The sequence below is a fragment of the Haemaphysalis longicornis genome, unplaced genomic scaffold (genome assembly GCF_048455015.1).
Source record: "Haemaphysalis longicornis isolate Haplotype H1 unplaced genomic scaffold, Haemaphysalis longicornis Haplotype H1 scaffold_9, whole genome shotgun sequence".
Classification (NCBI taxonomy): domain Eukaryota; kingdom Metazoa; phylum Arthropoda; class Arachnida; order Ixodida; family Ixodidae; genus Haemaphysalis; species Haemaphysalis longicornis.
In genome coordinates, this window is record NW_027526460.1 from 12,465,412 (window position 1) to 12,483,013 (window position 17,602).

The 17,602-nt window shown below is 49.1% G+C and overlaps 1 protein-coding gene across 3 annotated transcripts in view; it reads right to left on the reverse strand.

The window, feature by feature from the left end:
• Positions 1 to 8,464: 8,464 nt before the first annotated feature.
• Positions 8,465 to 17,602, reverse strand: part of LOC144151485 (FMN-dependent NADPH-azoreductase-like) — a 48,790-nt gene continuing 39,652 nt past the window's right edge. For all 3 annotated transcript variants that reach the window (XM_077682546.1, XM_077682545.1, XM_077682547.1), the window contains exons 3-4: positions 9,879 to 10,118; positions 8,465 to 9,120 (exon numbers count right to left, since the gene is read on the reverse strand). In XM_077682546.1, coding sequence (XP_077538672.1) covers positions 8,891 to 9,120; positions 9,879 to 10,118 — 470 coding nt within the window. In that variant the 3' untranslated portion in view covers positions 8,465 to 8,890. The remainder of the gene's footprint in view (positions 9,121 to 9,878; positions 10,119 to 17,602) is intronic.

Below are 17,602 nucleotides of genomic sequence, written 5' to 3' on the forward strand. Positions count from 1 at the left end.
ATTGATGCGCTGCGAACTTGATGCGCGAACTGCAAACTTGATGCGCTGCTTTGTATATAACGCTAAGAGGCTCTTGGCGCATTCCTCATGTAGTGCGTGCAAAAGAACGAAAACCGGGGGTCGAGCTTCAGGGGGGACCAGAAGGGGTATTGATATAGAGGTGAGGCTAGCGTCACTAAATAAGCTACGCTTAAGCCTTTATGTAACGCTAGGTGAGCCCCATGGTGCTCAACCGATGTTTATGCGGGACCTCTGTGGGTGTTTACAGCGTTGGTAACAGCACAACTCATGGCCTACCAATCACTGATACACATTCATTCACGTGCACACTGTGGGAACGCGACGTTCCCTTTCGTTCGTCTTCGCCGCACTGCTTGCTCCTCGCGGGAACTTGCTTGGCGAGACGTCGGCGAGGGGGATCTACCTCCTCGCCGAAGCAGTGTCTTGCGGCCGGCGAGAGCGCGCGGGATGCAAGTGGTGGGAGGTTGGAGCTCGGGAAGCGAGGCTACGGTGGCTAGGCGGCAGGACACGCCTGGTGACCTCCTTTTTTCGAAGACCGGGCAAAAAGGAGGGCGACAATGGCTGCCATCGGCGTCCCAGCGAAGCAAAGGCGAGTGCGCTGAGGCACCCCAGAGTTGACTGTTGTCGCGGTGAGTCGAACGTCTCGATTCCCTTATATTGCCCGGGCGAGGAACTAGATCCTCGCCGTCAACCAGCTAGCCTGCATGCTCTTTGTATGTTTATTATCCAGCAATAGGCCTCCTGCTCTGGAGTTTTGGCGACATGCAGCGCCCCTAGCGGCCGACGCCTCTGGGTAGTACAAAAGCAGACGACCCTCGCCGCCCCCCATGTGTTTTCAATTGCAAGCCAGAATGAAAGTTGGTTGTGGCGCTTTGTGGCGTGTTGAAATGACTGCATACTGTATGAAATAGCCCTTAAAGTACCTGCAGAGGCTAAACAAAATAATATCCGCTAAAAGAAGCCGATTTTTCGGCTTTCTTTTGAGCGAGCTGTCGCGGTGGTCGCGGCGTGGGACAGTATCGCCAGGTCGGGTGGTTTAACTGTTTGACGACAGTTACAGTTTTTTCTTCTTGCGTGCGGTCGACAAAGAAAAGTTCACGAGTAGCATAAACACGGAACGCTGCTCGTCTTACATCCTGAGGTAACTGCAAAAGGTTGCTTCATCGGGAGCATGCAAGCGAACGCAAGAATTGCGCAGCCGACTCAGCTGACACTGCTGGCCTGGCATCGCCTTTGAAACGAGTGGAAATTTTGTTTCGTATTTTCGCAGACTAAATGATTCTTGCGTAACGTTTTACGCCACACGATTTACGAACGGCAGGGTACATGTATACTAGTGAGTAGGTGGGGCAATAGCGCCAAATAAACATGCACCAAATCACACGCCCGCTGCCTGCAGAGATGCGTACTTCTATAACATCACATAACACAGCTAGCATAACATAACACAGCCGCATACACGGCGCGGGGCCCCGAATATTTATATACGATCATCACTGACTGTGTTGGTTTTCTAGTGCAGGGGTCGTCGAATCTGAACGCCGACACGCCAGTTTTGACTTCAAATGAAGTTCGACAGCGAGACAAGAACAGAGAATTGGCGTCCTCCAGTTGAATTGCCCCCCCCCCCCCCTATCTTCACACTTCGCCAGATTATTGTCAAATATTATTAAAATTCGCTGAATTTTTTCTCTGTGCATTCAATTTCCCCTCCTCCTCCTCCTCCACCCCCCCCCCCCCCCTGATTTGCCGTCCAGCCCTACGCCGTGTCGGCTGCATGGAACTCGGCCGTTGCTGACCCTCATTCTAGCCTATTAAGTGCGAACTGGGAATGTATGCTGCAAGAGCGTAATTAAGTAAAGTGAGAGCAAACAATTAAGGAAGGCGAGGGGCCTTGGCCCGACCACTTTGTTTTACGGCCACTAATTTCGGAATCGCAAAACAGATTTCATGCTGACGGTCGCGGCATTTTGTCACTGAGACACGCAACAAAACGGCAAGCTAACGCTGCACCATGTATTCGTAACGGCGACGCAAACAAGCACTGTTTAATGAAAGTGCACATATTCGCCCCGAGCGCGAACACAGTCGGCCCCTGGCGGCGGCGGGACGAACCGCTCCTAGTGTGGATGGCGCTCTCGCGTCGTCTGCTTTTTCCCGTTGCGTGCGGCGCAAGACGCGTGCTGCACATGACAAAACAACCAATATGTGTGCTAGTTTGGCAGTAAGCAATGACATAGTTACGTCTGCTTGCGCGTTTCCTCTAGAAACACAATAATCAGCGGCCGTTGCGGGTTAATGCGCTGGTTTATTTCAACGAAACATCTACGCCCTGGTCACCGCTTGAGTGTGAAACGTGTTATAAACATTGCTTCCACACATTGCACTTTTCTTATTGTTGAGTGCAGTCGTCTGCCGTTTCGGGAACGTCGAAGGGTGCTTTTTGAAGGTGGCGTGGTGATTATTTAAAGGATAAAAATTTAGTACGCGAAACGGGTAAGAAGCGACAAGACCTGTGCATACGCGTGCAAATTCCACACCCTTGTAAAATTGCGCTGTGTCCTTACAGAAAGAAGAAACAAACAAAAACATTTACGCTGCACACGACCCGTGCGCTGTCGCCCATACATTACCGGACACGTATTTTACACCCGCAAGCTCCTGTGTGATCGTGTTCTTCCCGTACCTTTTCTAAAATAAATACCATTTTTGGACAGTCGTTGTTTACACTGAGTTGCTAATTTTACGTACTGTTTAAAATACGTTTCTATGGATGCGCAAGAGTATTTATGGGGGATTTTTCGGCAAAATTAAGCAGTTGTGAGTTTGCGTCTATCATGTGAAATTTCGTGTGTCATTTTCATATATATCACTTTCAAATCCGACATGAATCACCTTGTCCAGAAACGTGTCTCACTCAGCATAACCAAATGCCTAATATGGTCACGTCTTAACCTCTTAAGGTGGACCTAAGTTTAAAGAAAGAGCAGAAAACACGTAATATAATGCACGTTGTTGCCCACATGTGTGAGGGGTGTGTGCCATGACTCGCTGTTTTTTTATTTTTTTCCCATAGTGCTTGCTTTCAATACAATTTTGAAAAAGGCGAGCCACAATTCCTGGACAATCCCAGACCAAAGGGGGGTTAAGCAGTTTTGAAAATACGTACTGCTTTTTCACCGCTACAGAACACGACGCCTAGTGTAGTTTCGATTGTAAGTAATACTGATAACCATATTTTGGCTTTTCGCGTTACATGCGTTCTCTTCTCGCTGCTCTTGCAACGTTGGCAGTACCCCCCCCCCCCCCCCCGCCCGCCCCCCCTTCCCGAAAAAAAAAAATGCACAGGATTTCATTTTTTAACCAATCCTCAAGAATTAAATGCCAAGACAAAGGCGATGTTCAGTTTACAAAACAAAGTAGTTACCGGGAACCCGTTGCGCTGATTCGCAACGAGAAATAAAAAGGAAATGTTTTACTACATCTGCAACAGCGCAACTTCATTTATTGCCATCTTTAGGGTTCGTAAGCGACCTTATACGCAAGAATGCAAACACATCTCGCTGTTGCAGGCACCTGTTAGATTTTAAAAGGAACGCAAATGGTCAACAGAGCAGCCATAACAGAAAATGTGTGCTCACTGTAAGGTCCCAGAAGCTTGGTTTGCACACTGTAAAGCTGCTTGTCACTTCGCGAAAACCTAGCTAAACATGAGCTGTTGATTGTACTGCGTGCGTTGACAATTCAATTCGCAAGTTCACTTGGGACGAAAGCCGTAAATAAGTGATCCGAAACCATTATTCATCAAACCTTCCTTCAGAGTCGTTAAAATTTCATTTAAAAGACCCGTTAGAGCGGTTACATTTATATCTCTGCGCTGATCAATATTCAGTAATTTTATATGTGGTTTTTTGAACACACAAAAAATATCGTAAGCTCTTAGAAAGAATTTTGGGGCAGTTAAGTAGTGTTACCATTTCAGAGCATCCCACAAATGCAAGAATGCGTCATGCTACCAGTGAAAGCGATTGAGATTGCCGTTGTAAACTCAATTTCAGAGATCGAGGCTTCCTGATTTGTTTCTATTAAGGCTTTTATTGAAGGCTCAAAGCCATAGTCTGGAAAGATCGAGCTTGCTACGAGCCACATGAACAACGTAGAAGTTCATTGTCACAATTACGGCCATTCTGAGATTCCCGATGAGTCGTCGCTTTTTTTTTTTTTTGCGTAATAATGAAAACTGACTGCCGCTTCCATGCTATACATTGAACGTTGAGGAACCGAACTACAGCATACCACTCTTGTTTTCACCTTTCGTGCGCACATACGACGGGAAAAAGGCACGAAGCGCGCCCACAGTGTGCATTCTTACGGGCCGCTCAGCGGAGCATCCACACTAGGAGCGCGACGCTGTCGCCACCTACATGTCGAGCTCGCGGCGAATAGTGTGCAGGTACGCAAAAGAGCGACGCACCGCAGCAGGCGAGCCTGCGGTCCGCCGGACTCGCTGGCTTTTTAAAGCGCGATCATCGCCGATTGCTTCACTCTTCTTTTTTGATCGGCTGTTTTTGAGAAGTCTTTGTCACCTGGAGTATTAGTTTAAAACTAGAAATTTTATTTAAAATTTCACTTCGTACGACCATCGATTGGTGAACCTGCGAGTAGCAGACGCCGTCACGGTCCCGGCACTTTCGTCGGCGCTGTAAACGTGTTTAGCGCTGCAAAGCTTTTTCCCCTAATGCCAAGTTGATCGCCAGAAGATATCGGATTCGTCGGGTATGGGCTGGTGTCCATGTCGCAAAACAATCGGGACCATCGAGCTCATTTTGTTCTGTCAACACGGGATCCTATGGGACCCACGCAGCTTTGTACTACCCGGAAGTACTGCCCGGAAGCCGCTTGCGCAGCGCCCCCTGGGCAGCGCAGGAGGCCTATAAATGTCAATGAGCGAAAACACTTGTCGCTTCCTTTGTTCCGTCGAGCCACGGCCCGCCGCGGCTGGCGCGGTACAGCGCGCAGTCGCGGGGTGGGAGATAGCTTGCTAGCTGGGCGGGACGAGTGTCTCTCGTGGCCGGATTTGGTATTACATGGGGAAACTAACTGACCTACTTTACCCCTGCGACACCCACAACATGTACCAGCCTAATCTGGCTGTTTATACGAGCGCAAGCACTAACTATCGGTCAGTCGGATGTATGCATGTATGCACCCATGCATGCCTGCATGAATCCATGCATACATATGCATATGGATGGATGGATGGACGGACGGACGGACAGCAGTCAGGTCGCATCGGGCCGTGAGACGTCCAAGTTGAAACATCCTTCCAGCAGTGTGCGGGCATGGCGAACAGTATACACGACTCGGGAAAGAGGCGGCCGCGGTTGAGAACAGTCTGAAATGAGGTTGTAAGCCTACTAGATAAGCTTCACTGCGCAACACGTAATGTGGGAAAGCCAGCTTAGATAGCTAAGCTTATACAGGCCTTCTTAAAGTCGGCTTCGTTTCTAACCACAAATCTATTGCTGGGAAGACATTTTTTTTTTCAGGTGATATATAAAACATACCAAAATATGGAGGCCCTAAGACCTTTGTTTTTATTTTTCATGATTTTTTACCGGAACGCTGAACACAAGTCCCCGAGTTTCTTCTTCACACTCCCCCAACCACAAACCCAAGTGCGGGTACCTCCGACTGTTTCTTGACATTATTTGATATTCCCATTGATAATACAGTATCTCAAGATCAAAAGGCATGCGTAGCCTCGGAAAATGAATTACACAAAACAGAACACAGCAAAATTACCAATTTTCAATTCCTCCTTCATGGGTGGACGACCAGTTCGTTTTAATTTGTGACCGCTACCGCGGTTGTACACTCACAACAATTCTTCTTACTCCGCGCGTTTTTCACATGCTTTTCTCATTATTTAAGCGTACCGTCTTATAGGGTTTCCGGCCATAAGCCGCTCGCACGATCAACGAAACACCAGGAACCACAATGCTGCGATGTCAAGAAAAACCTGATTTGCTGAATAATAATGAACGAACGCACCCTTACTTTCCGTCCTATTTGTCCGCTAAACCACACAACCTACAAGCGAAGCGCAAGTAGCTTCCAACGCTACAACACTAATTTCACAGAGCACTAGAACAAAAAATAATATGACGAGCACCCTTTCTGTATAAATAGCTAAGGGAATTTGTAAACAATTTCTCATCTGCCGGTTGCTAAGTGGCGGGTTATGGCACCGTTAAAAAAGAAATTTGGCTAACAAGCACATAGAAAAAAAATGCATGTAACGGAACGCAATGCACTTTGTCACTTTATGAACAACCTTGACAGTTTTTAAAGAGAAATATACTCATTCGCATATCGCCATACGCATAAAGTAATCAAATTGAAGTTAAAATAAATTGAATCGAATTGATTCTGTCCACACACTGAAGCACACGCGAATGAAACGTTAAAAAAAGCGCACGGATTTGTCAACCGGTATCAGTTCATAGTTGAAGGAAAAACAAATTGCGTTTAATTTATGCTGTCTACACGCTGAAGCACAAACCCTGACTAAAACGATAGAAAAAATGCACGGATTTGTCAACTGTTAATAGTTAACGGCTTCAGCAAGCAACAAAATGTAAAAAAAAAAAACATATACTCGTAATAATAGGCCTTACGGTCTCGACGATGTTGCCTGCCGCCGTACTTCGTTGTGGGCACCTCAAGCTAAGTATCCAAGCAACGTCATACTCCTCACACGTCGAGCTACGAGTACCGGTTGACGGCTTCAGAGCTAAATCCGTGGCGTTAAGGCTACCGTCGCGCTGCCGCATACCCACGGCTTCCCACCCTCTGCGTCACAACAACCATTTCTCAAGCTATAGTTCATGCGAGCGGCTTCACTGCTTTCGCGCTAAATATCACCCCTTACCATACGGCCCTGGGACAGCGCCGTTGAGTGGTGATGGCTTGTTGAGTTCTGTTGCCCTGAGGTACGCACTCACACGTCACACACACCCCTATCTGACAGCAGGGGGAAAATGGCCGCGTATCTGCTCCTTTCGTTGCAAATGTCGCCGAAAGACGATAGTCGACTGGCGCTCTTGCCAAGAAAAGGCTAATGGAACCCATCTAGTGGAACCTTTCATTGCTATTCCCGTTTGATTTTTTAAATGCCGCCAGGAGGTAGCGCTGGCAACAGCAGGCGATGATTTTCTGCCGCTGATGTAGTATTTCATTTGCGGTCGCAAAACCAATATTCCATGATTTTTTTAAATAAAGGAGCACTGAAAATATCACTCATGCATTGATTTTCTACCTTATATTTGCATAATGTCTTATTTTTGTTCAACAATGTTGGCTGGTATGAACACTTAAACCGGACTTAGACGTATAGATTTGGCTGTAAGTATATAACCGGATGGCTGAATCGAGTCACAGACAGACATAGAAACAGACCAAAATTTCTGCGTTTTAGTGACCCAAGAAAGACTATCGTCTTAATAAAAATGCGTCACGTTGACACTTCGGCGGCGTGTGAGCTGCTTCAGTGTATATAAACACTGCTCTTGTACACGACTAGAAGAGGTGCACCAGTAGAAACGCAAGCTTAACGATGAGAGTTATAGCAGAGCGGAGAAACGGTTTCGGTACGGTACCCGGTACGCCTGCGCATGCGCACAACCAATTTTTCCGGCTCTGCGCACGCGCAGTAGCTCCGGTCGCCTACCGGGTACCGTGACCGGTTCTCCGCTCTGCTATAACTCTCTAATGTGTCTCCTTGCAAAGCAGTGTAACTCGAACAGTACAAACGGTAGATCACAATTTAAGATTGGTAGCCTGAAATACGTATGAGGAAGAAGTCATCTATTCGTTTCCCACAGATTTCGGCGGCATTTAAAGCGAAAGCGTTCTTGGGACCGATGGCGTCCTGTTAAAAAACTAACGCATTTCCTCATAGAACGGTTTGTCGACCGAAAAGCTCTGATAAGATCTCTGGACACACAGCGCGTGCGCGCAACGAGGCTTCCATTGTGCCAAAATGGTTACTCGAAAATCGCGAAAGAGGAACGGTTCTAGAGAAGACAATACAGGTATCGATGATGAAGAACGAGTACAATAGTATACCTGGATCTCATAAACCACGTATCCGTATACTTTTAGATCGTAGATGCGTTTACTTGGTGCGCGAAAAATCGTCGCTTGGGTTCGTTCTTCGTTTGCGATTTGGATCATTTAAGGTTTGACGATCGATTGGACGCACTTTTAGCGAAGGTTTTGACGCACTTTGGACGTCAGAAAGCTTCCACACTTCATTCAACTTTCTGTAGGGAAGAGATGGTAAAGTTTTTTTTTAATTAACCTACAAGTATACTTGCTGCTTTGCTGTGACAAAAGGAGTGAAGTACTTAATTAAAGAGATCGAGTGGGCGAGGAGACGTTTTGTGGTAAAACAATTTATTTCTGCAATTTCGGAAGCAGTGAAGCGCTACATCGCTCCTTAATAACAACGCAACACTGACTGTTTAGTGGCAGGTGCAGATTCTCGTTGCTCGCACGAAGTCGTCGATCTTTACACTTTTTTTTTTTTTCTGAATCATCTTAAATGGTGCAAGGTGGGAATCAAAGGCGGTGGACGCGCCTTGGACGGACTTTCGTTCTCTGTCTACGAGAGCGACGAGTAAGTTTTGGAGAGGGGGGAGGGGAAACGGGTGCAAAAACGCGTCGCTCTCCGCACTTGTGTTGGCGACGATTCCACAGTGCATCCCTCTGTGCACCTTGCAAAGAATGATATCGGTGCTCTGAGGGGAAGCCGAACACAAGTGCCTCGATCCTTCCGGCCGGCGCGCGCCTAATTAAAGCGCGCCTAAGGCGTGCCGCAGGCTTCCTTGTGGTTTCTTATGGCCGCCCCGTACCACTCCAGCTCTCCGAAGAGCTTGGCCATGCGCTCGGAGAACTGGTCGTCGGTGGCGGTGCCGTCTTCCGACAGCAGCGTGTGCACCTTGGCGTTGAGGCTGATGAACGGCACTGTGACCATGCCGAGCTCGCCGAGGAAGCTTCGAAGTTGCATGGCCGCCGCCAAGCCTCCTCCGACCCCTGCAGAAGGATTTTGGCGCTGAAGCCTCAGGCTCTGTTGCATTTTTTGTTACACTTTTGTACTGGAAAAACAATTTAAACAGTCTGTTCGGAACAATATTGTGTTTGTTTGCAGCGGCAGACGACCTTTGAGCTAGTTCTTGAGCCAAGTCAAGTAAAAATGGAACGCTTCTCAGCCGACAAAACGGCACATTCGCTAAAGCGAGGTTTATATATATTTATAATCACAGTGGCGCTGGCTACTACCCTGGCCGACTCACGTTTGTTTTTTGATCGTTAGTCAACCATTTTCCGAAATATTTATATATATATATATATAAAAGACCGGCCCCCGGTCGAAACGTTAGAATAAATATTGTTATGTTTGTCAATGTGACTTCTCTATCATACAGTTAACCTTATAGCCAGGAAACCTTTTCTCTTAACTATATATATATATATATATGGGTGTGTGTGTGTGTGTGTGTGTGTGTGTGTGTGTGTGTGTGTACATACATACATACATACTTACATGATATATTTTACTACAGAACTGCATGCCCCAACACTGCCGAGCATGCCGGGAGCTTGCGTAATCACATGCCAGGGTGCCCAATCCATATCCGTACACCATCCCATCTACGCCCCCCCCCCCCCCCCCCCCCCCCCAGGGCAAAGGCCTCTCCCTTCAATCTCCAATTATCCCGTATCCTTATCCATACCAGCGTGGGTATATTTAACACGCTAGCGAGGGGAAATGCGAAGAGTGCCCGTAGTACCGATAGTGTAGGCGACGATGGCGCACGGCTTGTGGCGGTACGAGACCGGCGGGAAGTGGTCCATGGCGCTGCCGAGCGCGGGCGCGATGCAGCGGTTGTACTCGGGGCACAGCACCACGTACCCCTGGGCGGCCAGCACGTGCTCGTGCAGTCTGCTCAGCCACTCCGGCGGCGTCTCGCCCGGCCCGTGGAAGTGCAGCGGCTTGCGCACCGTCAGAAGCTCGGGCTGGTCCTCGGGGTCTGCGTTTAAAAGGCGGGAAATTTGGAAACGCAACTCCGTCAATGTTGGCGCGAAAGTATGCTGCATCGAGTTATACGAGTGCAGGAATTTGTATGGCTGGAACATGTAGCTGTTTAACGTAGTTGGTATTTTTTTCGGTGGCGGAAATTTGAGTACTCCCGCCTTGGAATGGGCAACTAAATACGATTGGCACGGGGATAAGATCGGGCACTGGCAAGAGAAACAGGTATGGCAACACGGGAGGCTATTCCCGTCGCAAATACATATATCATCCCCGTAGTAAAAACACGTCAGTGCAGATCCGGCAGGGTATCTCGATGTAATCGATGCACGGCACAAGTATTGCAGTACAGATACACAAACACATCATGGCAGGTGTATCTCGATGCGCAGCCCTGGGGAGCCGTAATCAGTAACGCGATACGCAGCGATAATTGCACCAGGACGTGTCGATATACCGATGGGGCGAACGCAGGTGCATGACCTGCATCCGTACACCGCGTCTATCAGTGCAACGGAAACGGTGCACAATGCGCACATCCACCGTTGTATAGATAACAGGTAAAACGTACACAGAATACGGTTGAAGCGCATTCCTAAATAACATACGCAAGCATCTTTATCTCTCAGGGCTATTTTCTTAGGTCACTTCAAGTTGCGTTCGAACACAAGTTCATTACCACTCAGGTGAGCTTTGTAATCGCCGTATGATTGTCGTTCATCAAGAGAAAACAAGTGCATATTGTTGCACTCTGGTGGGGCACTGCGCAAATGCAGCAGCGCAGAGCTGCCTCCATGCATGGTTGACTGTGCGCCGTATACAGTTGTGCGCCGATGCGGACTGCTTTTTTGTTTGGTTTTCGCTGCGTCTCGCGCGGCGACTGTGTTCGTTTATGCGCACCCGCGACTGCTGCGGTGCGGCCGAAACGTGCGAAAGATCCGGGCAGCCAGGATACCTTGAAGTACGCAAAGCGCATCTACGTGGGGGCGACCTATGGAAAATGCACCGACGGTAAGTACTTTTTTACTTCAAAATTCCTCGAAGCAAGCTAGAAAAAGGTGCAGGAAGGCTTTGCTTGTACAGGTCTATCAGTCCCAAGTCTCAAAGGTGTTATGAACATTATCGTACCCTCACTAACACTCTACGACAGTCCCGTGGTTCAAGTGACAAATCTGTGCCGCGAATGAATCAAATTATCCATATTAACAGCGCTACCGACCGTTTTAGAATCAAATTAACCGAATGGCAGCAACCTGTATACTACTATCGATAGATAGATAGATCGATAGAAACTTTATTGTTCATGGGATGGTGGGGCGAATCAGCCGCCTCGGTCCAGGCAGCCGCTGAGGGCCCTGATGATGTAAACCGCCAGTTCCCGTTGCTGTTGGAGACTCGCCGCAACAGCCAGCCACTCTCCGGTAGATGCAGGCCTTTCCTCCATGCAAGATGAATGCAAGCGAACATAGAGATGCAAGTGAGCAACGGCGGCCATTTTGGTGTTTATCAGTGTTGCCAGATTGCCGCTTCTGCGGCCTCACCGCTAACCATGGAGGAAAGAAAAAGTATTCTTTCCTCCATGCCGCTAACTTTGACGACGTCATTTGTAAACACTGCCGTCGAAGGCGCAGCAACACGGCATCTTCAGACCAACGCCGCCTCTATAAACATTGCCTAACGCGTCGCCCACTTTCCATTGGGGGCGGTAGGGACGCTTAGTTCAGGCACTCATCCGCTATGTGTCGCGCGCCGGCGGACGTCCCGCCTTACGTCACTGCTCGCGAGTCCCGAACACTGCACCCACTTCTACAGCGTGTGTCTGTCAGCTTGCCTCGAAGGCGTCGGAGCGCCGCCCGGGGAACGCTACAGAAACTGTCAACTATTTTGCATAGTTTCCGAGAAGCGGCACTGGCTGGCGGACATAAAAGCACGTACGAAAGCTACGGAGAGGAAAAGGGTAGGATAGAGCTACAGGAGAGTGGCTGTTTGGCCATTTTTTGCTCACGCGTTAGGCAAGGATTATACAGGCGGCGTTGTTCAGACACACTTGTGCGGTTGAGATGCTGCGAAGCGCGTTATTTCTGATTGGCCTTCGGAACGACGCCAGTCGTGCGCAGCCGCAGAGCAGGAGGACAGCCTAAGGCTACCTCAGTTGGCCGACAGAAAACGCATAAACAACAAAATGGCGGTGCCCGTGGACCGTCACAGTGTAAACAAATGTCACGTGAAGCGAACTGACCAATGATCACGGCGGCGGCAAGGAACAATAGGAGAAAATAATGCCGATACTCTGTAACCTTGTCTAGTGAAACCACTGCATACCATTCGAGTTAAAAATGTGATCTGCGCTGCGCCACTGCGCAGCCACAGTACGTCACTCTTGCATAGTGTGATGCCACAACGCAGACAAAGCTTTTCAGTCAATGCGAATTTGACATCGTTCCTCACCGAAATATAATTACTGGTTGCATGGATGGGTCAATAAAGTTCATTGTGGTGAACCTGAACCACAGGGTAGTCTTGTAATCCACGTGCATGACCGTTTTCACATGCTACCGCCATCAAATAAAACGCCACCGCGGACATCAAATGAGACGCGCGTAGCTTCTGAAAACCCGAAGGGGTCATTTATATTCCCTTGTAACAGCGGCAGCCTGTAATTAGTCGAGGCGCCGCGTACTCCGACAGTCAACAAGCCTCGCGACCTGTATACGACGAGCGACCTCCGCATCCGAGGATGCGCCGGCTGTCTGGCACGCGCGCGGTCGTGCAATGAGAGATGATTTGCGGCAATTGATTGCGCCAACCCCACGGCCTTTCGTCGGCCGGCGTATACTTGGGTAAGCCCCGCGGCGGGCGCCGAGAAGTAAAGATCCCGCCGAGCGGCCCGTTTCCTCCCTGTCAAAATCATCTGGGCTCCGAGGGCGTCCTTCATCACCGGAGTCACGTGGGGCGCTCGTCGCGCTGGCGCAGCCGGATGTCCGGGGTCTCGGATCACTCGGGGCGTTTAGACGCCGAAGATCCCGCGAGTAGATAGATCTCTGGAAGAAGCTGCTCGAAATCAGCGCTAGTCAAATCAGCATAAACTGTCTTGTGCTTTTCCACTTCCTGGTGCCGTAAAAGATCCCCAAGGGGTCGAAATTCATCCGGAGCCCTCCACTACGGCGTGTCTCATAGCGCAGTTGTTGTTGTTGAACACGTTTATTTCACATTTTGAAGCCAATCAGGTGCATACTTTCGGCACGTTAAACTCCAAGAAAGTTTGGTCAACTTCCTGGTGCATTCATCTGCACTGCTTAATATACTCTCTTCTGCATCGTTCTGTATAATATGTTCTGTACGACACAGAAAATCTCTCGCTTGCTGCGTACCGAACTATACAAAACCTTCCGTTGTAAAATAGATTAAAGTGAAAATCATTTACTGCCAGTCCCAGCGCGAGTGGCCGCCGAGCACTCCATGGAAACTCAGATATTGGCACTCGGTTTACCAGAGACGTACGTGCCGTATTGCGAAAATCGATATTCAATTCTGTTAAGTGCGCTCGAATAAGCGCGCCGTTCTTAAAGACTCCGAATTAATTTAAGGACGCGTGGAAATATTTTGAAGCTGCATTAGATGTAACAATTTTTATGCACCACCAAAATCGTATTGTCGCGCACTCTGTTGCAATTCAAACCGGTGGCGGTCGTCCTGAACAGCAGAAGTCGTCAGTTTGTGAGGCGCCATTGGCAAGTATATATATATATATATATATATATATATATATATATATATATATATATATATATATATATATATATATATATACGCAAGCAGCACGATCCACACTTTTGTCCCGACCTTCGCAGGGCGTCGAATCACTGACCTTCGGGATAAACTCTCGCTACGACGGGAAGTTCCGGTTCAAATCTCTAATGGTTTTTGTCCTTCGTGTAAGGACGCCGATCGTTTCTGGTTCATTATTTCGCGACCCGAATGAGAGACCCTTTGTGTCTCTGGAGTCCAAATGCGATAAGGGCATCCTGTCGAGTATATATGCTGCTGTATATACGGATATCAGCGCACGTGTGTTTGTTCTTTTAATGCGCATCACTATGACAATACCCCCGGGTATTTTGCAAGCGTGCGTGCAGTGTGAACGAAAACCTCGTACGCGTCTTATTGCGCAAAGGGTTTTAAATTATTCCAAAAATACACTGGATCTCCCATATGTTAGAGTCAAGTCTCCGAAATCCCTAGCGGAAGCGAGAGTAGAAACAAAAAAATTCCCTCGCACTTCCCCGAGGGGAGAGTGTGTAAGTGCGAATGCACGGTTGTTGATTGCGCGATTACGGTGGATATCGTGATCTTAATGAGTAGTCGAGAGATTACACACACGCACACAACTACAAAGAAAGATATTTCACTCGTTATTGCTGGTACCGTTGCCCGGTCCGCCATCATCGTTATCGAGATGCAGGACCAGCGACCGCTCTCGACGACGGCGCGCGCTCGACTAATACCCTCCCGCGCCACGCGGCCGCTACACGAGCGCCCTCACGCGTCGGAATGCGGAGCGCCCGCTACGCGAGCGAGAGCTCTCCCGCCCGAAGTGGAGAGGAGGCGCCCAACACCCGCAGTCACTGAGCGGAGAGAGGAGGAGGAGAGTAGCGCGCGCCCATCTCCCCCCGTTGCTAGGGAAGACGAGGAGCGCGCGCACCCGCAGCTGTTGCTATGCGGACGACGGCGGCGGACGATTCAGGCTCGCTTAAGAAGTGCATTCGCACTTAATAAACTCCCACCTCCCCTCGCGGGAACCCCTGTGTAGATGCGACGCATAGGGGGTTCACGTTGCAGCGTTGGACAGCGGAGGAACGGCGCTGGAACGATGGAGCGGAGCAACGCAGGCACCGCGTTTTATAGCGCGCATAACGGTGAGGGGACGCGCCGGCGCCAGTGCGTCTGCCGCGGCTATGACGCAACACAATCCAACACAATCCACTTTAATCCAATCGAATCCAAATCCAATCCAAGCCAATCCAATCGAATCCAATCCAATGCCCCTCGCGAGAGAGTGTTCGCTATCGGAGAGGAGAGGGGGTGAGCGGCGGAGAGCGCAGCTGGCGCGGCGAGGAGAATGGGGGAGGGGCGGACGCCGACGACGCCGGATGCAGGGACAAGGCGGGTGAATGAGATGCCTTCCCATCTAAAAAGCAAAATCAGTGTCTGAGCTGGCCAGGAATTTTTAATGAACGCTGTCGACTACTGTCAAAAGTTTTAACAGTGGAGCTGTCGTACAAGCCGTAAGTTCGGTGCTGCACGAAAAAACACCAAGAAAATGCGAACGCTCGTGAGCGCGTGCCCCGCAGCCTCGAAGAAAGACGTGCCCACGGCGACCGTCGAGCGCCCCCGCCACGCGCAGTGGCTTCAGCAAAAGGAATAACAAAACAAAACTCCAGCACTGTCGTCAAGCGCTACCGCGCATGTAAAAAAAAACAAAAAAACTTCAGCGCTAACGCTGAAGCCGAAAAGGCACCCTGCTTGGGAGAGGTCACCGCGGCCGCTGCATTCTCTAGGCGTCATAATGGATGATTGGAGACATGGCTACGAGTGTGTCAATCCTTCCCTAGAAGATTTGCAGATACCGCCACATCTGCCTCGAGTCGATGACGAAGAGCTGCTAGAAGTTTTCAATTCTGAGGATGACTTTGCATCCACCAGTTTCCGCGAAGAAGACGACGAACTCTTCGATGCATATGACGACGATTACTAGCACCGCAACTGTGCAAAATAAACAATGATACTGAAACTTCACTGTGCGTCCGCCGATACTCACCTACAACAGCTTCGCAATTGAAGTCTCTTTTTTTTGTGTGTTAGAACCCTTTCTTTGGGAACGGGGGAAGGGGGCGGGGAAATCTGCTTTAATTACGGGCCTAGCCTTTTTAAAATTATTTTAGTAAGCAGTCAGTCACTCGGTTAGTCGATCGCGAACTGCATGCAAGCGACTGTTGAAAATATATTCGCCAGTTTTTGTGGGCTACCTTTCACTTTTTTTTCGGAAGGGGGGGGGCTTTGGCTGCGCATTTAGCGCACTGCTATACGCCTCGAGCGCGGCCTGTAGGGGCGCCACTGAAATCCCCCTAGCGGCCCGTTTCGAAAGCAGGCGCGGGAGTCCCCGGCCCGCTCCCGTCTGTCGCCGTTGCTTTTGGGGCTCGTTCAAGACAGCGATTTACCGTTTGTCCGCGTTCGAAATACCGACTAACGTGGAGCAGACACTCTGTTTGCAAGCGTGGTATGTTCACGAGAGTATAAATGTTTATGACGCGATCTTAGTGAGATCTATATGTGCGCCGGGCGTGCATCCCAGGCCGGCGTCCTGAAGCCAGCATTTGCATGCAGCTGATTATAATTCCGCTGCCCTGTAATTTAGTGACAGTCTCCGTAAGCAGTGTTTCCTCCGATGGTAATGTTGCGGCCATACACACTATGATGTAAATCGACTTTGTGCACTTACAAAATCCAGCGGAGCACTCATGCCTGACAGCACGCAAGTTACGCCTGCCAATGTCGCATATCAGATATTGATCAGTACCATGACAAGCCAATGCGGCATAAATTTCACAAACATCGTGCCAAAGAAGTACGATGGATGATGCAAAATTGCACTCCGGAGTCAGCACGCGACGACAAATTTAATGCTGGGTCGTCTTGTCCCGAGATGAGCGCTCGCAAAGATTCACGTGTTACATTTATCCTCCACGAGAAGCGCCAAGATGGGCTTATAGAGTAATCCACGTCCGTGACCAAACTCTTCTTCGAAACATCGTCATATGAGTCATGACACAGGGAGACTGCAGAATCTAGCATAAACCGAAATCAGAGACCCTTATCAGATACGACACTCATCCAACGAGCCCGTGTGTACGAGATTTCGGCGCACGTTTAAGATCTCCAGGTGGTCAAAATTAATCCGGAGCCCTCCACTACGGCGTGCCTCATCGTCTCCGTTGCGTCGGCGCGTTAAACCCTGCAATCAATCAATCAACTCTTCCAACGACACCTCGTATCGCTTGTGAACTGCCTAGCCTGTATTCTTCAAAAAATGAGTCCGCCGAGTGATCAGCCGTTTTTCAAGGCGAAAAACAAAAGAAAAGTGAACACGCAGCTTGTGTGTGTGATTACTAAAACGTTCATTCGTTGATTTCGCTCCGCATTAGTAAACAACGATAGTTGAGCGTCCTCCTCCTCACCCCCCCCCCCCACCCATATCTTGCGAAATACCAGTGCCTTTCGCATCTAGTTGGTCTGGTGAATAGTGTACCTTGCTCAAACAAACGTCTTTAGCATTTCAGAAGCTGCACTCGGTTTTTTTTTTTTCATTCCCGTACGACTATTCTATTTATTCCTTACTTGCCGACCATTCATTTTCCCGTGGTTTCATTAACATATACCTTGGTTCTTATTATAAGGCATGAGTGGGCACATATCTGACAATGC